Raw genomic sequence first — 20,354 nt, forward strand, 5'->3', positions numbered from 1 at the left:
TGAAAATTGAAAATTGTTTAAAGGGAGCAACAACCAACAATAGCAAAATATGGGATGTCAATATTAACACCCTAAATTTTTCTTTTTCCTTTCTGATTAATCACACGCATGCAGTATGTGTTTGACAACTTCAAAAGCAAGGGAAGTTATTTCTGCTTTGGGAGATATAAAAGGTTACAATTACTTGTTCCCGTGAGAGTACAAAAACTTCATCTTCTATTCCGTAAAGAAGACTTCTGCAGCATGTCTACATCTTATTCTACTTGGAGAAAAAGATCTCTTCATCAGCTCATTAATTCATGGGATATATAGTAGTACACTACTTTAAATTTCGTATTCAAATTCACTACGTAAACCCTTCAATTTGTTTTGGAAGCTTCAATTAATGCTTTAAAGAGCTTCGTATTTCCCCTATGAAAATCAGAACACTTCTACCTCTCTCACCCATGGCAACTTTTAAGTCCATTTGCATGCAGTGGGTTCTCCTCTTCGTCCTTCTGATGACTCTCTCTTCTGTTCATCAATGTAAGCTCAATGCTTTAGTCAATGACGTTTTCAAATAGAGGTTCATTTCTACTTTCATCTCATGTTTAATTTTTCTCTTCCTTCTTTCTTCTGATAAACAGGCTCCAGGGATAATCTAACAGAAGAAGACGAAATTTCAGAATTAGCTCCTGTTGCCAATGGAGGTGTGAAGATAAAGATTGGTCCATGTATCAAGCAGCGGAGTTGCCGCTTTTTGGATGGGCATGCCTGCTGGTGTTGCTCCCTTGAACTTAAGACATGTTTCCCAGATAAAGAAACTTGTAAGAACAGTAACTGCCCTCCATAGAGGGTACCATATGAGTTGATACAAATAAGCATTTTCTATGGACTAATATATTATACTATATAAAGAGGATAGCAGATTATGATGATGAATGCTGATCCATGTTTTGAAGATAATGCATCAAATTTGTACTGCATGATAAATTTCGCCATGTAATAATAAAATGTATGATTCCAAGATAATAGATGAGAGTTTGGATCTTGACTTAAGATTCACCTGCTAACTTTTTTCTGGTGTTGAAGTTGTTTTTGTTTCAACTCCTACCCTACCCACAAACTGTGACTACTGTCTTGTGGATAGGGGGGGGGGGGGGTGAGAACAGTTTGTGGGTAGGGTAGGAAATGCAGAGTGCCCCAATTGTGCATTGTCAAAAAACAATGGAAAATACATATACATATATGATTTGGAAGGAATAATATAAAACAAGCAAATTATTTTGATTTTTAAAATATGATATTTTTTTGGTACTAGTTTTTAAAACCCGATATGAACCATTATCCTCCTCCTTCAATGGGGTCGAGGACAGGCCAGATGGGAGGGATGCCAACCGAGTACAAGGCCGAAGCCATTGTTGATTGTGACTGGTAACAAATGTGAGAATGTGAATTTTTTTTTATTAATTTTTGATAAAAATCAGAAGGGGATATACAGAATGGGGGTAGCAATACATCCCCAAAAATCAGCAAAACAAATAAGCAATAAGAAAGGGGGGAGAGAAGATAAACCAAGCGCCAAGGAGTCCGTCGAAGAAGTTTGAGCCTCATGAGCCAACCAATCCGTCACTAGGTTTGCCTCATCATAAACATGCTGGTATGTCAGACCTCTATTGGACAAGTCCTTCATCTGAGTTGAAGAACTAAATAACACTCTATGAGAGTGAGAAGGAATGACGCATAGAGCTTGTATTTCTTGTATATGTCGACTAGAGAGATTTGAGTACAATATATACTAAAGAATAAAATAATGATAAAGGAAAGAAATTGGAAAGAAACATGCCTCGTTAAGCAAAATTGGATTGGAAGCACATGAAGCTTAGATAGTAGGAAGTCAAATCGGGTGGAAGAGAAAGGTTTTGTAAATACATCAGCAAGTTGATCATCAGTAGAGGTGTACTTCACCACTAGACTTTTGCAAAGAATGTGGTCTCACAAAAAATAAAAATCAACTTCAATGTGCTTTGTTATCGACTTTACAATAGATAACAGGCAGAGAGGGATGATGTACTCCCAAATCGTGTAAGAGAGACTGAAGCCATAACAACTCAGTTGTAGTATTAGCTAAGGAACAAAACCCATCTTCGGTGCTAGAACGGGCAATGGTGGGTTCATTCTTGGCATTCTAGGAAATCAAATGAGATCCAAGAAAAATACCATAACCACCAATAGAATGGTGATCATCAGGACAACCGGCACAGTTAGCATCAAAGTATGCCACTAGAGATCCAAGAGAATTAACAACAAACAAGAGCCCAAAATCAATTGTACCTTTGAGGTAATATATAGAGGTGTAAAACAAGTTGTGCCATGCGTCTCATGCCGTGCCGCCCTCCCTTGGGATAACTTGGGGGGTCGACCTAGCACAACCCACAACCCAAGCCTATGCGGGCCTATGTCGTGTCATGTTGTGCCATGCCGCGAGCCAGGCTGGCCCGTGGGCCAAGCCTTGGCCCAATCCAAGCCATGGACCGAGCCAAAGCTAATTTTGCCTATTTATTTCAAAAATTGAAAAAAAAAACTTATAATTTTAATGTTATATGAATTTTGATGTATACAATTGCTTATATATACAATAATTAAATAAATTAGTATAATAAAATTGAAAACAATTATTTATTTTATTAATATATTATATACTATATATTATTATATAATTATAATATTTAATATATTATATTATATATATAAATAACATATATGGGTCGTGCTGGGCCATGCCGGCACGCGGGCTACAAGCGGAACGGCCCGCTTGGTCGTGTTGTGCTGGCCTGACCTGCGGACCTAAAACCCTAGGCCCAACATGGCACAAACCATCGTGCCAGGCCGCAGGCGGCACAACCTGATTTACACTTCTAGTAATATAGAGAATATGTTTTATAGCCACCCAATGATCATCAGTAGGATTTTGAAGAAACTAGAATGTCTTGTTTACTACAAATGACACATCCGGCCAGGTCAAGATAACATACTGCAAAGCACCAACAATGCTGCAATATTGAGTGTGATCAGATAGAGGCTCTCCTCGAAACTTCAACAATCTAGATGCAAGTGCCATGGGAGTGGATAACGGCTTAGAAGCTACAAGATTGGTCTTCTACAAAAGATCGAGAATGTAGCGCCATTAAGAAACAACTCAGTCTTGTCTTGGTGTGCCTCTACACCAAGAAAGTAGTGAAGAGAACCAAGATCCTTAAGAGAAAAACATTGAGACAAATCCGAATAAGCTAAGAGACATGAGAAGCAGAAGAACCAATAACAATAATACCATCAACATATACCAAAATATAGAGAGAAACATTAGGCACTGTAAGCTTTTGAAGTCAAGATCATGTAATTTGCTATTGAGTCTGGGAAACCAAGCTCGAGGGGGTTGACGAAGTCCATAAAGAGCTTTATTTAATTTGCAAACATAATTAGGATGAGTTTTGATCCTCAAAACCTCGGGTTCCACTGCTACCTTCTAATTTAAATCTTTACTCATATTTTTTAGTGAAATAGTTTGCTATGTTCGAGTTGTCACTCAACCAAAACTCTGTCTCATTTTTAACTCTCAAAGTTTTATTTGGATATTTCCTAATGGTTGTCATAGTGATGGAGGGCTAGCTCATCATCTAGGCGGCAACTCATAAGATAAGAGGCACATGAAGGATAAGGATAATTCCAAGATTCAAGATTCAAGATAATTCCAAGAAGAAAGGATAACCCATGCATGGATAGACGCAGGGAGATCAGACGGTGGAGATCGAGGCAACCTCAAAGAAGACTTCGATCCTAGCTAGAAGATTAGATGTTTAGATCACTTACAACTTTTCTTTCCTTGTTACTCTACAATTTTCCAGATGTATTATAAATACAGTTATTTCCAAGCTAATAGACATTCAAGTTCTCACCAACTTTTCTCTCTCTTCTAGAGATCCACGTATAGCTCTCATCGGCTTCGCTACGAAGCCTTGTGTCAGCCCGGTGCTTGCATAGCCAGCCCGGTTTATTGCTTCCACACTGCGTCAGGTGGTATCAGAGTAGGGAGTTCGCCCAGTCAGATGGCCAACCAAGACGGTAGCAGTAGCAACCCACCCCGTGACGGAGATCAGGGGTTACAAGCTGTTTGGAGAGCAATCGAAGAGCAGCGCACAGCCACATGTAACATCGAGCAACAGTTGGCAGAGATCGCTGGACAACTGCGGACCTTGTTACGGGAGGATGTTCCACGGAACCAGGAGAATCCGTATCCAATCGAAGGAGACAACCATGGTAGACCACTCGTCAATCCTGTACCCTGGCATCCTGTTCTTGACGATGACAGTGACGATGAGCTAGAACTCAGTGTTGCTCCAGTTAATCCCGACGACGACAGAAATGGTAGAAATTGGTGCAACCCCGGTAATTTTAATCCCCGTCGGAATAATGACTAATTTAAACTCAAGGTAGATATTCCTACTTTTAGTGGGGATCTGGATATAGAGGGACTTCTAGATTGGATCACAGAGGTCGACCGTTTCCGAGTATATGGAGATCCCAGAAGAACGAAGGGTGAAATTGGTAGCTTTTCGACTGAAGGGAGGCGCATCTGTCTGGTGGGAACACATGAGAGAGACCCGGATCAGAGAAGGAAGAGGTCCTGTTCGAACCTGGAGGCATATGAAACAACTAATAAGAGGTAGATTTTTACCCCCAGATTATGAGCAGTATATGTTTGAATCATATCAACGATGTGTGCAGGGTTCAAGAAGTGTCAATGAATATACATTTGAATTTCTAAGATTGGTTGAACGAAATCAGCTATCTGAAAGTGATAACCAACAAGCAACCCGTTATTTGAGCGGTTTGAGACCGGCTATCAAAGACAAAATTAGCGTCCAGATAGTTCTTAGTGTACAGGAAGCAAGGAACCTAGCCTTGAAGGCTGAATTAATGTTCCAAGAGAGGACTCGAGGTGATAATTATCACCGATACAGTGGAAGCGACAACAAACCGGCAACAGTTGATAAGAACAAATCAGCCCCAGGAGTACAACCTCCTAACCCGACGAGTACAGCTTACGCCGGTAAGGCTATCACAGGAGGAAATACTCGAGGTAACCCTTCCAACCCCCCTAAACCCAGTAATCCCTATGCAAAACCTACTCCTTTTAAATGCTTTTAGTGCAATGAAGTGGGACATAGGTCCAGTGACTGTCCCAGAAGGAAGGCGGTTAACATGGTAGAGAGGGAGGAGGAGGAAGATGTTGAAGAGGAAGTATATTGTGAACCTGATGGGGAGGACGAAGAAGGTCCATATGAACATGAAGAATATACCTGTGTTGTAAGAAAATTAATATTGTCTCAAAGAAGCGAAGATACCACGCAACGACACCGACTGCTTCGCACTAGATGCACTGTACATGGTAAATTATTTGATTTAATTATTGATAGTGACAGTCAGGAAAATATTATTTGTAAGAATGTAGTACAACAATTACACCTACTTCCTGAGAAGCATCCGAACCCATACATAATTGGGTGGATCAAGGAATTCGGCGGCGTACGGGTGGAGGAACGCTGCAAGGTCCCATTCTCCATTGGTAAGTACTCTGATGAAGTATATTGTGATATTGTAGATATGGATGCTTGCCATATTTTGTTAGGAAGGCCTTGGCAGTTTGATACAGATGCAAAACACCTGGGTAAGAAGAATACCTACCAACTCGAGAAAGAGGGTGTACGTTACACCTTATTGCCCATGGTAGGAAAGAATTCCCCAAAGGCTCCAAAGACAGAGGAGAAAATTTTCCTTACCATTACACATCACCATGCTGAATTTGTAAGAGAATGTAAGGATACCCGCGAGGTCCACTTGGTGGTGGTAAAGGGAGAAAGCATAAATGAATCACTGGAGGAAAACAAAATTCCAGTGGAAGTGTAGGGACTACTTGATGAGTTTCATGACGTAGTTCCAGATGAGTTACCTAATGAACTCCCACCCATGCGAGATATCCAACACCATATTGATTTTGTTCCTGGTGCTAGTCTACCTAATCTACCCCATTACAGGATGAGTCCTAAAGAAAATGAAATCTTACGGGAGAAGGTAGAAGAATTATTGAAAAAGGGGCATATTCAAGTCAGCATGAGTCCTTGTGCAGTATCAGCATTGTTAACACCCAAAAAGGATGGGAGTTGAAGAATGTTTGTCGACAGCAGGTTCATTAACAAGATCATTATTGGCTACAAATTTCCCATTCCCAAGCTGGACGACATGCTGGATCAACTTGATGAAGCTGTAGTCTTTTCAAAAATCGATCTCAGGAGTGATTACCATCAAATCAGGATCCGTCCCGGAGACGAGTGGAAGACAGCCTTCAAGACTAGAGATGGACTGTTCGAATGGTTAGTCATGCCCTTTGGACTAACCAACGCACCCAACACCTTCATGAGGCTAATGAATTAGGTACTGCACCCTTTCATTGGTAAATTTGTTGTGGTATATTTTGATGACATCTTGATTTACAGCAAATTTGTCACTGAGCACATTGGACATATTAGGGAGGTATTGAATGCGTTAAGGGAAAACAAATTATATGCTAATTTAAAGAAATGCACTTTCATGAGAGATAATTTGTTGTTCCTAGGGTCCATTATAAGTAAGGATGGAATTAAGGTGGATGAAGAAAAAGTGAAAGCCATTAGGGAGTGGCCGACCCCATCAAGCGTCACGGATGTAAGACGTTTCCATGGGTTAGCAACTTTCTACAAACAATTTATCAAACACTTTAGTAGTATTGTAGCTCCCATTACTGAGTGTTTGAAAAAGGGAAAGTTTCAATGGGGAGGAGAACAAGAGTAGAGTTTTGCTCTCATGAAAGAAAAACTTTGCATTGCTCCTATCCTTGCCTTGCCAAGTTTTGATAAATTATTTGAAGTTGAATGTGATGCCAGTGGAGTTGGCATAGGTGCTGTATTGTCCCAAGAAAAGAGACCCATTGCCTTCTTTAGTGAAAAGTTATGTGAATCCAAGAGGAAGTGGTCTACTTATGATAAAGAATTCTATGCTGTAGTTAGAGCATTGAAAACATGGGAACATTATTTGATTGCAAAAGAATTTGTTCTTTACACCGACCACCAAGCTCTTAAGTATCTCAGTAAGAAAAAAATAGTTGAGGAGTGACCTTCATGCCAGATGGTTTGCTTTTCTTGATAAATTCCCATACAAAATTATGTATAAGGCTAGACAGCAAAATACAGTGGTCAATGCTCTTAGTAGATGTATAGCCCTCATCAAGACTCTCAGTGTTGAAATTGTGGGTTTTGGGTGCTTGAAGGACCTGTACGCCCAGGATGAGGACTTCCAACAGGTATGGGAAAAATGCATGAATCGACAACCAGCAGGTGATTTCTACATTCATGATGGGTTCCTTATGAAAGGGGAACAACTATGCATCCCTTGCACGTCCCTCCGCGAAAAGATCATCAGGGATCTGCATGGGGGTGAGTTAGTAGGACACCTTGGAAAGGACAAAACAATGGAAGCAGTCAAGGGGCATTACTACTGGCCGAAATTAAGGAGAGATGTGACCACTATTGTGAGTAGATGCTATGTCTGTCAAACAGCTAAGGGACAGACCCTGAATACTGGCCTCTACATGCCTTTACCTGTTCCTACTGCGATTTGGGAAAACTTGTTCATAGACTTCGTGTTAGGCTTGCCAAAGACCCCAAGAAATATGGACTTCGTCTTTGTGGTGGTTGGCCGGTTCTCCAAGATGGCACATTTCCTCCCATGCAAGAAGACCGCAGATGCAACAGCGACAACTAAGATATTTTTCAAGGAGAGTATTCGTTTACATGGGGTACCTATGACCATCACATCGGATCGAGATATGAGGTTCTTAAGTCACTTCTGGATAACCTTGTGGAGGCTATTCGACTCATCATTGAACTTCAGCAGTACAGCCCATCCGCAGATGGACGAACAGACGAAGGTGGTGAACCGGACCCTTGGTAATTTGATCCGTAGTATCTGTAGGGAGAGACCGAAGCAGTGGGATTTCGCCATAGCACAGGCTGAGTTCGCCTACAATAATGCAGTCCACAGCTCTACAGGTAGATCTCCGTTCTCCATTGTATACATGAAGGTTCCTAATCATGCGTTGGACTTAGTGAAGCTACCCAGAGTACCGGTCTCAGTACCTCTGCAGAACAGATCCAGTCCGTCCAAGAAGCCGTACAGTAGAAACTAGAGCGAACCAACACAAAGTACAAGATGGCGGCAGACAAGCATTGTCAGCACCAAGTGTTTGATGTCGGTGATGAAGTCATGGTGTTCTTGAGGAAGGAACGGATTCCCGTGGGAAAGTATAACAAGCTACAACCTCGGAAGTACGACCCATACAAGATCATGAGAAAAATCAATGACAATGCTTATCTCGAAGACATTTAACGTTGCTGACATTCATCGCTACCTACCAGAGGCGACACTTGCATATCCCAGTCACGACTCGGGGTCGAGTTCTTTCCAAGTGGGGGAAAATGATGGAGGGCCAGCTCATCATCTAGGCGACATCTCATAAGATAAGAGGCACATGCAAGATAAGGATAATTCCAAGATTCAAGATAATTCCAAGATTCAAGATTCAAGATTCAAGATAATTCCAAGAAGAAAGGATAACCCATGCATGGATAGACCCAGGGAGATCGGACGGTAGAGATCAAGGCAACCTCAAAGAAGACTCCGATCCTAGCTAGAAGATTAGATGTTTAGATCACTTACAACTTTTCTTTCCTAGTTAATCTACAATTTTCCAGATGCATTATAAATACTTTTATTTCCAAGCTAATAGACATTCAAGTTCTCGCCAACTTTTCTCTCTCTTCTAGAGATCCACGTATAGCTCTCATCGGCTTCTCTACGAAGCCTTGTGTCCGCCTGGTGCTTGCATAGCTAACCCGATTTATTGCTTCCACGCTGCATCACATAGTGTGGGAGAATTTATTATTTATATCACCTAATTTGATCCAATCAATCGTGATCTTTGAGCACAATAGGCCTCCTCCCTCTCTAGGATTTTGTCAAGTTGCTTTTGGAGGGTACTTTCTAAATTAACTAGAATATTATTTGTTAGGTCCTTATACATTTTCTTTTGAACCTCGTCCAATCTATCCATTAGCATTTTCATTTTTTTTGAAAATATCTCCAAAATGGTTTTTGTTCCAAGCCTTTAGTTCTTTGACTAGGCTATTACTCTTTTTTAACAAATTGGACTACTTTGGACCCATCCACTTCTTCATTCCAAACCCTACTAACAATCTCTGTAATTTTAGGGTCTATGCACCACATAGATTCAAATTTAAAAGGCTTAGACCCACTCTAGTAGTTCATAAGGTGTGCAAAAGAAGTGGGGAGTGATCTGATGCCAAGAATGGAAGGTTAGTAAACATGACATCTAGAAATAAAGCTCTCGTCGAATCATTTACAAAATCCAATCATTTCTCTCCATTACAGTTTTGTTCTTCCATGTGAATTGATTTCCTTTCATCTCTAGCACCATCAGATTGCACTCATTAATAAAATCATTAAAAGCCTAAATCTGACTAGGCTGTGGTTCCCTACCTCCTCTTTTGTTATTGATGGATTTGAAGTTATTGAAGTCCCCAACAAGACACCACGGGTCTTTTATGTTATTTGCAATTTCATATATCCAATTCCAAATAGTTTTTGTTCATTTTTGTTCGGTAGAGCGTAAATGAAAGTGCACCACCATGTTTTGTTGGAATGAACTTTAGTAACTAAAAAGTGAGCCAACCTATCATTAGCAAAGGAGAGCTAAAGATTACATTGGCTTCAGTCCTAGAGAATCCAAAAACCCCCCGAAAAACCAATAGGATCAACAAGAAAGTAATCATCATGCTTAAATCTTCTAACAATTCTTTATGCATGATCTAGTATTTCTCTGGTCTCCATAAAAAAACAAACAATAGGACTATGAATTCTAATTCAATTGAGGACATGGTGTTGCAATCGCCCCCCTTACATTACAACTAATTAATTTCATTTGAGACTAAATTATTAACTGGATCAATGCCCCCGAACTCCTCAATCTTTGTTATTATTGAGACAGTTGTTAGATGGGTTCAGCACAATTAATTTATTGTCCCAACTTGGAGTACAAGAGTGGCCACTTTGTGCAAAATATGCCAATTCAATTCATGTCTTGTTTTGTCTTAAACAGGTAGAACCACTATTATTAAGGTTGTGGCTCAAGCTATACCTAACTACATTATGGAATGGTTACTAAGAAGCTTAAGAAGATCTAGAGACAGTTTTGGTGGGTGGGGGAGGAAAAGAAAAAAAGAAGAAAAGTTGGCATCATATTGGATGGAGCAAGTTTTCTAAAATGAAAGGTGAGGGTGGATTGGGTTTTAGAGAAGTGCATAAAATGAACCAAGCTATTTTGTAAATAGGTGTAGAAACTATTCACAGATCGGGAAGATTGGTGGGTGAAGTTAATAATGGAATGGTATGGAGATTTAAAGCTCAATACAACAATAAAAAATAAGCAAAAGGATCCTACATGGTGGAAACACGTTATATCAATAATGCATGAGATGAAAGAAGAGTTTTGTTGGTAAATTAAGGATGGAACTAAAGTGAACCTTTTAAATGATGTTTTGATACCTTCTTTGGTTGGAGGAAAACCAATTCTAAAAGATGGTGTGGCTGAATATCTAAGCCAAAAAAACCGTAAATGAACTGTTAATGCAAGATGGATCATGGAATGTGCAAGTATTACAACAGTGGTTCATTATGTAGATCAGCATTGCAGAGATTGTGATGACATAGGGGTGACCACCATAGTACATGCAATGGGCGTTGTGCTTGTTGATGAAATCACCTTAGAATCACAACTGTAGGCCTTTGCAATGACTTGGAATCACTTAAGAGTGACAAATGCAATCATACATGCCTGTAATGTCTTATACATGTGGCTCATGGTTATTTAAAGCCTCAACAAACAGAGCTCACCTCGCGAGCAGCTGTGATGATCTATAATAAACTCCCTATCACAACAAGCCATGTCATCACCTGAAGGGCTTTACTCCCAACATGTGACCGCAAGTTAGCATGAAAGCTCCTTAGCCAAAAACGTACCACGTGAGAGTTCTAAGGGAGGGGAAATCCCAATCCCAGAAGATACTCACTGGACATGTAGCAAAACCCCGATAAGGCTTACTCATTAGGTACTTAGAGAATTCTGATCCCCTCCCGAGTAAGAAAAGCCTCTTTTTGTACTTTCTCATTATAGCTTTGGTGGTCTCTCTATAAAAGGGGAGAGGCTTGAAAGCCTCCACATGAGATTCATCTCAAGACTATTAGGAGAATCCTTGCTTCTTAGCCTTCTTGCTCCCTTCCCTTGTAGTTACATATCTCCCTCCTCACTAAGATTCATTCCACATACACACCTCTGGTCATCCTCTATCCTTTAGGGAGACCAACACCCTTTGCCTTACCACCCCTAACAACAGAGGGATTATCAACTAATGATAAGCCACTTATTCTTCACATGCTGTTTTGTTAAAGCCATATGGTTGGCCTTAAAATTAGGATTAAACACAGAAATTATTCACTCTCAGCTTGTATTTTAGTGGCAAAGTAGTAGGAGCAAACCCTTTAGACTTGATCAAAATACTGAGAAGGCAGATATGTCGGGTCTATTTGCTATTGTGCTAAGGCAGACTTGGGATGCAAGGAATTACAAGTTATTCACTCTCAACCAAGGTTCAAAGTATCATTATGTATCAGCTGATACGTATCATTCCGGGACCCTTCCGATATGCCCCTATAGTGGATGTATCGGGGGTCTAACCGGTTCAGGGGATGGAGGGTCCTAGACCAGCTCCCCTAAACTAATTTTGAAAAATAAAAAGATAAAAAACAAGTAACGAAACGCCTGATATGCCCCTACCGGCGTATCAGGCGAATCAATATTTTGAACCTTGCTCTCAACTGGTACATGATAAATATGCAGCAAAATGGATGGTAGATGGATCTTTTGTCCCTCAAACAGGTAGAGCTGCTACAGGCTTAATTTGTGTGGACTGCAATAACCAAGTTCTCTATGCAGTTGAGTTACAATGTTGGGCAACAAATAGCATGGAAGCAGAGTGGCGAGCAATGTCAAGAGCATTACAACTATCATTAGATCATGGATGAAAGGAGGTTTTATTAGTGATAGATGCAAAACAAGTGACTAATATGTTGTCATAAAAAATATGGTCTTAGAAACTTATGCTCGTGTGCTCGACTAGTGTATAGACATGTTATTAGAATTTCATTATTTTGATTGTTTATATATAAATAGGCAATGTAATGACTCATGTGTTAGCTTATAAAGCTTGTAAAGGGGCTGGTGACATATATATTGACACCACCCAGGGGATATGTGTATTAAAAACTTGTTTGCCTTATTAATGAAGTAGTTTTGGCAAAAAAAAAAAGACTTAGATAAGGTTCAATGTGTAATAGGTTTCACTAATAATAATCACTTACATAGCTTATGAAACCATATTAGTACTTTTTTTTGATATTGAATCATCGCCTTTTGCCCCCTTGGGCCCTATTTCATTTTTACTTAGCATGGTCCAAGACGTTTTTCAAACAACAATTTGATAACTCTTTATTTTTATGGGTCGCATCGTTTTTGAGACTATCTCGATCAAGCACCAAGGGACTTAAGCATCCCTTGTGGAATCATATTAGTATTTCGTCGCTTGATGCACATAATACTTTTTTTTAGGAATAAATAGACTGCAGTTCATCACAGAAATTTGAAATTATACCCCTCCTAATCTATTAGTAGCCCCTCTATAAACCGTATCCTGACCGTAGATTTAATATTAATATCGATCAATCCACCTCAAAAATCTGAGCTACAGGTGAGATGATCCTGATAGTATATTTGGCATCGATCCACAGTCAGGGTTCATCCCACCTGAGGTGGACTGAAGTATAAAAACCCCCTATTGGTCAAAAGAATATTGATTTTCATTACTTTTTCATCCCCCACTCATCGTAACGTGTCATATAAACTCTCTAGTCTCAAACCGTCCGGTCTGTTTTTCCTAAACGGCCAAAGTTTGTTCACCAACGGCGGCTAATCGCCCACGCGGAAGGCGACGTCTTGACTCCGGACAATTATGAACCGGTTAAAGTTGCTGATTATATCTATATGGGTTTAATCATGACCCCACAAAAACATGATACTGAAAAAAACTTGTTACCAATCAATTGGTATCATCAAAATGATAACCAATCAAGTTGTATTTAACTATTTATCAAAATTCAACGAGTGGCTTTGATTGGTCATATCTCTTTGGTATCATACCTCCGCCGCATCATAAATTTTCCCTATATTTATTTATTCAATTCTCAGTTCGGTTTTTCGTCACTACTCTGATTCCGACTGAGTTCCAATGTCGCTCTCCCGCATGGCTCTCCGCAGCCGGTTACTCTTTCCGACCACCTGTGCTTCATCTGTTTACCAAACTCATCGTTCCGTCCGTCAGGCAATCTCTTCTTCTTCTTCTTCTTCTTCTTCTTCTTCTTCTTCTTCTTCCCTTTCTATCTTCTGTTTTTTCTCTCGATTGCGTGAGTCTAGTTTGAGGTTCACAATTCTTTTTTCGGGTCATTACTTGGTTTAATTGTTTGTGAGTTAGTTAATGGTTTCTGATTCCTTTATTGAGACATATTCTGTTGTGCAATTTTCTTCCTTTCATATACTCTGAGACGAATCTTTTCGTTATTTTGGCTCTGGAAATGCGGAAAAGGTGCAGAATTTATCGCAATTGATTCTTCTATTGGTTCTGCTAGCTCTATGATCCCGTGTCATTATTATTTCATTATTTTTCTTGTTATATGAATCTTATGGATTTTGCTTTATTTTTCGGTTGTGTAATATGGACCCTCATGATCAGTTGGATTAAAATCTTACATCCTGTAAAGGGCAATTCTTTATTTGAAATTATATTTGGATATTTGGACTGATTTAGGATATAGAAATTTGCTGCATTTTCAAATTATGTATTTTATTTCTGGTGACCATCTGATGTAGGACAGTTTAGGGGGTTCTACAACTTTTAGATGTGGTGGTAGGCTAGTTTGGTAAAGGAGAGGCTTTGGATGATCAAGGATGTAGAATAGGGATGAAAAACTAAGTAGACAGCCTTCTATCTACCAAAGAATGGGCTAGAAATTGGTAAAGGATAGAAGAATTCTTGCTGCTGAGGTAGGGTAAAGATCACTTAGAACTTAGAAGAAGAAATAGGAGAGAGAATTTCCAGGCAACAACCAGAATTCACTAAACCAAACTTGTTTTTTATGAATTTCAATTCCTTTTTTTAATTATGAAATCTTCCTTAAAATCAGTGTTTTAAAAGTGCAAGCATAGTTTTCAAGGCGCCAAGGCGAGGCTAGGCGATTGAGGGGGGCCTAGTTGCCTAGTCGCCTAGGCGATGGATTTTTTATGTTAAAAACATAGATCCTAGGGTAGTTCCCTAGGTACCATAACCATATTTCTTTAATAATTATTCATGATTTTCATAAGAAAAGCATAAATTTATTTGTAAAGTATAGAAAATCAACATATTCATGAGAAGAAAAGCAAGAAGGAAAATAAAATTAAAAAAATATAGGGGTTGAACCCTTATTTTTGTTATAGGAAAAGAAGAAAATAAAAAGTATTGGTAGTAGTAGTAGTAGTAGTAGAAGAAGAAGAAGAAGTAGAAGAAGAATATAAGGAAGAGAAAAATGTGTTGATTAGATAAAATTTTTAGTTCTCCCTTACTTATTGGTTTAGGTTTTTAAGTCTTCAAGGGTTCAATACAACATTTAGCAATGTTTGTGTTGATTAAACCCTAATAAATAAGAAAATAATAAAAGGAAATTAGTATATAAACACACAAAATGATTATTTTAGTTTAATAATGTCTATTTTATAATTATAATCTCAAAAAAGAATGAATAAAAAAGTTTTTTATAGTAGGAAGTAGAAAACTGTTAGGTGATTAGGCGAGGCGAGCCTCAAAGGGCGCCTTGTCGCCTAGGCATTGCCTTGACAACTATGAGTGCAAAGTGCAAAAAAAGCGCAAGGGCCCATTTGCACCTGAGGTGCAAGGTGTGTGCCTTTTTGGAGCAAGGCGCAAAAATACAAAAAAAAATGCTAAAAAATGTCAGAAAAATAAAAAATCCAAAAAATTCAAAAAAATATTAAACATAACATTAATAAAAAAATATAAACTTAAATTTTAAAATAAATGTTTTAAAAAACCTATTATCTAAAATTAAAATACATAAACATAACAGGTAAAGTGTATTCAAATGAAAATTTAAAAATAAAAGCAAACATATAAAGCATTTTCAAGTATGGAAAACCCACAATCTCTTTTTTTCCTCAATTGCATTACTTCAAGTAACTAATGTGATGTAAAACATATTGCATTCTTGATTCTATGAGTCACCTTTGTACCACGCCCCTAGAAGCAAGCCCGAACAAGTCCATGTTAGGGTCTTAAATTCTTATTTCTCACATAAAAAATAATGATTTTATAACTTTAATTGCCTTTTAAGAAGATATTTTATTGGAATGAATGAATGAACAACATAAGCATATAGGGGGGTTCTCGGAGCTTCAGTAATGAGCGAAGTGAGCGAACCGGAGCGGAGTAGTATGTGGAGATGTTTTAGAGCAACCACACTATAGACAATTTGGGAAGAAAGAAATGTTAGAACCTTCCAAGATAAGGAGAGATCCTTTATTGAAGTGAAGGAATGTATTTTAACTAGGGCTATTCATTGGTTGAAATCCTTGGCTTTGTTCAACTCTGTTCAACTTTTTCTCTTTTGATGACATTTGGAGGAATTGGGCTGCAGTTGCACACACTTTGGCTAGGAAAACCAGGGCTGCAACAGTTTGGGTAACTCCTCCGAAAGGGGTTATTAAACTAAATTTTGACGGAAGCAGTCAGGGTATTCTAGCATAGGAGGAGTCCTGAGGAATGAGAATGGCAATATCATATCCTTATTCTCCGGCCTGGTGGTTATAGGGGATTCCACAAGAGCTGAGTTGTTGGCAGCAGTACAAGGAATTCAGATTGCTAATTAACTAGGACTGGAGAACCTATTAATTGAATGGGATTCTTAAGGTGATTGTGGGCTGGTTGTCAAATCCAGACTCAGTTGTTTGGAGTTATAGGGACCACATTAAAAAAGTTAAATGTTTAGCAGGGTACATTTTGTGTAGATACCAGTGGGTGGATAGGGAGGCAAATGCTTTGGCTGATTATCGTGCTAAACAAGGGTCTGCTAGGGATCGGTTAGTTTGGGCAGTTTTGTAATCTTTTCTCTATGACTACTTGTAATGTTTAGGGGAGGCTGCATCTTGTGTCTGTAACTTAACGACCATGAACCAATTCTCCTCCTGGCTATTTAGGTCTTAGGAGTGGTTGACAAGATTTGTTTATAACCTTTGGCAGGCTTGAGCCCGTATCTTATGCTTGTTATTCCAAGATTTTATTATTACACCAGGCAATGATCCCTTTCTAACTACTGCATGAGCATGTGAATTAGATGGATATAACTGACACCTACAAGTCTGTGTGCTAATTTCATACACTAAGGGATAAATTCTGAAAGAAGGTATAACTATGTCCAGGTATTAGTTTATTTTTCATTTTTACTATAAAAAGTATTAAAGTAAATTTCAGCATAGTTTATTAAAATAAAAAAAATGTTTGATGTAACAAGTGAAAGGGAATAAAAAAATGTTCATGGAACATGAAACAAGATTTCTTTTCTTTTATGCAGTTTATAAAGTTTAATCTAACTTTTTTACATTGATCTCTATGCATCTCTGCTGTCTTAAGGTGATTGTTTTGCTTTCTTGTGTAGATTGATGTCTTTTACATTCTCATATTTTAGTGATGGATATTTTAAGTCTTAATGGTATCTGAAAAGGTATTGGGTTATTCAGATAAGAACTGAAGCACAAAATGCTGCTACTCGGCTTAGTGGTTCAGGTCTCTTGCGAACTCAGGGCCTTATAGGAGGGAGATGGACTGATGCATATGATGGAAAGACCATTAAGGTTGGAAAAGATCAAATTTATTGTTTTATTTTGTTAATATTTTCTAGATGATTAATATCTTGATAGAATTGATGTTGTAGAACAGATAACATCTAAACATTGGTTGCAGAACCATGAAGAAATTTCGATGTTCAAATGATAGTTCTTCTTTAATTTAGTTGTTGCTTTTGAATTTGTAGCATATATATATATATATATTTCTTAATTTATTCTATGAAAATGGAGTAAAAAGTTGTAATTACAGAAAATTGGTATATAAATTATTTATCTGGAAAATTATCACTGTTTATTGTCCGCTCTATCTGCTCTCTTTAGGAAGAAAGAATAAAGACATCCATATGAATTTTTCTTTGTGAATGCTGCTTGGAACACTTATTTTGTTATACTTTCCTATGGTTTATCAAGAGAATGTACCTCAACATAGCCCTACTAAACAGCAAATTATCAGAATATATTGGTTCCATATATATATATTTCTTAATTTATTCTATGAAAAGGGAGTAAAAAGTTGTAATTACAGAAAATTGGTATATAAATTATTTATTTGGAAAATTATCACTGTTTATTGTCCACCCTATCTGCTCTCTTTAGGAAGAAAGAATAAAGACATCCATATGAATTTTTCTTTGTGAATGCTGCTTGGAACACTTATTTTGTTATACTTTCCTATGGTTTATCAAGAGAATGTACCTCAACATAGCCCTACTAAACATCAAATTATCAGAATATATTTGTTCCAGATATGCTTGGACTTGAAGACTGTTAGGATTGAAGGCCAAAAGGTTGTTATGTAGTTATTATGGCATGGTATTATTAAAAAGTACTGTTAAAGGAAAGATTACTTAAACTATGCTGCCCCATTTGGTTCTTAAGTGATCATTCTCTGATTGCTTCCATTTTCATAGCATTGCCTGTTCATTAGTTTGCATTGCTGGATATTGTAGTCCTTTTATGTGTGTGGGTGAGAAATTGGTCAATAATGAAATAATTCTTGTCATATCAGGTGTACAATCCGGCCACAGGTGATGTTATAGCAGAAGTCCCATGCATGAGCAAGAGAGAGACAAATGATGCAATATGTTCAGCATATGACACATTTAGTTGTATGTATCTAAATACAACCTGCATCCAGATTTTTTTACTTTGCCAAAGAATTTCTATTCATATTCAGGAAACTTGGTTGGAATATCCTACTGAGTTTCTTAATTTCATGGAGGAATGAATTTGCATAATTTTAATAGAGTGTTCACATGGATTGATAATCCATGCAGAATTGCAGGCTTCCAACTTTATATAACTAGTATGATTAGTTGTTGTACTTTTTTTGTGAATCCCTATCCATGAAAAATATAGATATATCTAATTTATATATGTTATCTTTTTTCCTATGTAGCATGGAGCAAACTAACTGCAAATGAAAGGAGCAGATGCCTACGGAAATGGTATATTGAAATTTTATCACCTTGGACATTTTCTAGTACTTCATTAGTCAGTATATCTGGTAAACTCATGGAAATCCTAACAGCATACTGTGTATCATTTTGTTCAGATTTGTTTAGACATTTTTGTTTAGATTTTGCCATTATCATCCCATTTTCTCATGCCTGTGCTCAAGGTTTTACTATGGCACTAAGAGATGGCCTCTATATTGATTTTATACATATTATTAAAAAATGAGACAATGGTAGTGTTGAAATGTCATTATTCTGTATGTTTAGTACCACAGGGGTACTTTGGTACTTTCTGCCTTTTTTATTTTTAAGTTGTGTTTCCCTAGTATAAATGATAAAAAGCTGGCGCCGCCAGCACCTTTTTTGAGACTCCAAATCTCTGTCTCTCTTCTCTCCTCTCTTCCTTTCTTCCTTCTTCTCTGGATAACATGGTATCAGAGCAGGACTGTTAGATCTGAAAGAAGAGGTCGAGCAAACCTTTTCTATCTTCTCCCTTTGCCAGATCCAGGTCCAAATTCAGATCGGACTGAAGTATTCTCTCTCCTTTTCTCTTTTTTTTTTATTTTTTTATTTTTCTGGTCGTGTGCCAAAACAGAACCTGTAATAGGTTCAGTCTATTAATGTGAGGCGAGCAACCCCTCTTCTTTCCTTTTTTGTGGGATCGGTTGATCCTTGTAATAGACTGTAGGTCGGTGATGACCTTTATATGCTGCGACAGCAGCCTTCTGGTGAACTTGTAGGTCAGGGGATGACCTGTATATGCTGCAACAGCAGCCACACTTGATTTGTAGGTTAAGAGAGGACCTGTATATGCTGCTACAGTAGCCATACCTGATTTATGGTGGGCTAGTGATGACCTGTGAGTTTAGTAATAGCAGCTGTTTTTTGTTGAGGAACTGATATTTAAAAGAGGGGGGTGGTTGTCTCTATTCCCTAGTGCAATTTTTTTTATTGGGGTGTTTGGCTGCTTCTATTTGGTCCTTGTGTTTATTCGGAGTGTAACCTGAAGTTGTGATTATGAGTGGTGAAGACTCTGCCACATCTGGAGTCCCCTCAATGTAGAACGGAACAAGTGGGGGTATAGATTTATCCTTCCCTATGGCTGTTATACCCCTAGATGGTTTGAGTTATTTAGAATGGTCGAGGGTGATCAAGTTATACATTACTGCAAGGGGAAAAATAGGGTATATAAATGGGAGAATTAAAGAACTAAATTCTGGGAGTGCTGAGTATGACAGATGGAACCAGGAAAATAGCATGGTTATGTCCTGGCTTTTGGTGTTTATGCAACCTCAAGTGAGAAGGAACTTTATGTGGGCTGAAACGGCTTATGAGATTTGGGAGCAGGCAAAATTGACTTATTTTGAACTGTGTCACTATGCAAAAATCTATCAGTTACAGGCAGAACCATCCACTTGTAAACACGGGGAGAGGAACCTTTCTATGTACTATTCAGATTTGACCTTTGTCTGGAAGGAGTTAGATCACTATCAGAGTGTAGATTGGAAGTGTGATGAAGATGCAAAAGCATACAAGAAGCTTGTTTCCCAACAAAGAGTGTTTGCATTTCTCCTTGGTTTGAATCCAGTATATGAATCTGTCAGAGTCTAAATCCTAGGCAGTAAGGATCTTCCATCTGTCTAGGAGGTTTATGCATTAGTACAATCGGAAGAAAGTAGAAGAAATTTATTGAACAGCTTCGGAGGGGATGCAGTTGTGTTGGCAGCAAAAGGGAATGTTACTAT

At 38.3% G+C, this 20,354-nt stretch overlaps 2 protein-coding genes and 1 long non-coding RNA gene across 3 annotated transcripts in view; all 3 read left to right on the forward strand.

Annotated features, from left to right (window-relative positions):
* Window positions 1-377: 377 nt before the first annotated feature.
* Window positions 378-1,038, forward strand: LOC148789793 (uncharacterized). The gene is made up of 2 exons (XR_016079114.1): window positions 378-525; window positions 627-1,038. It is a non-coding gene; the product is annotated as an uncharacterized LOC148789793 (long non-coding RNA).
* A 3,513-nt stretch (window positions 1,039-4,551) lies between these two features.
* Window positions 4,552-8,260, forward strand: LOC148789794 (uncharacterized). The gene is made up of 3 exons (XM_088893777.1): window positions 4,552-5,119; window positions 5,198-5,346; window positions 7,247-8,260. Exons 1-3 carry the CDS (start codon window positions 4,552-4,554, stop codon window positions 8,258-8,260), a joined length of 1,731 nt encoding a protein of 576 aa, XP_088749903.1.
* Window positions 8,261-13,426: 5,166 nt separating this feature from the next.
* The window catches only part of ALDH5F1 (aldehyde dehydrogenase 5F1), an 83,545-nt gene continuing 76,617 nt past the window's right edge, over window positions 13,427-20,354 (forward strand). The window contains exons 1-4 of the mRNA XM_010270079.3: window positions 13,427-13,583; window positions 17,045-17,158; window positions 18,162-18,261; window positions 18,552-18,600. Coding sequence (XP_010268381.1) covers window positions 13,491-13,583; window positions 17,045-17,158; window positions 18,162-18,261; window positions 18,552-18,600 — 356 coding nt within the window. The 5' untranslated portion in view covers window positions 13,427-13,490. The remainder of the gene's footprint in view (window positions 13,584-17,044; window positions 17,159-18,161; window positions 18,262-18,551; window positions 18,601-20,354) is intronic.

This window comes from Nelumbo nucifera, chromosome 8, assembly GCF_055504915.1.
Source record: "Nelumbo nucifera cultivar China Antique chromosome 8, China Antique-T2T, whole genome shotgun sequence".
In the NCBI taxonomy this organism is placed as follows: domain Eukaryota; kingdom Viridiplantae; phylum Streptophyta; class Magnoliopsida; order Proteales; family Nelumbonaceae; genus Nelumbo; species Nelumbo nucifera.

What these genes read in the sequence shown, in the direction of transcription:
- LOC148789794 (XM_088893777.1), top strand. Translation starts at nt 4,552, where the DNA reads ATGGAGATCCCAGAAGAACGAAGGGTGAAATTGGTAGCTTTTCGACTG. An exon ending in CACAGGAGGAAATACTCGAG is followed by an intron (nt 5,120 to 5,197) that starts GTAACCCTTCCA and finishes AGTGCAATGAAG; the next exon opens with TGGGACATAGGTCCAGTGAC. An exon ending in ATGAAGAATATACCTGTGTT is followed by an intron (nt 5,347 to 7,246) that starts GTAAGAAAATTA and finishes ATTATGTATAAG; the next exon opens with GCTAGACAGCAAAATACAGT.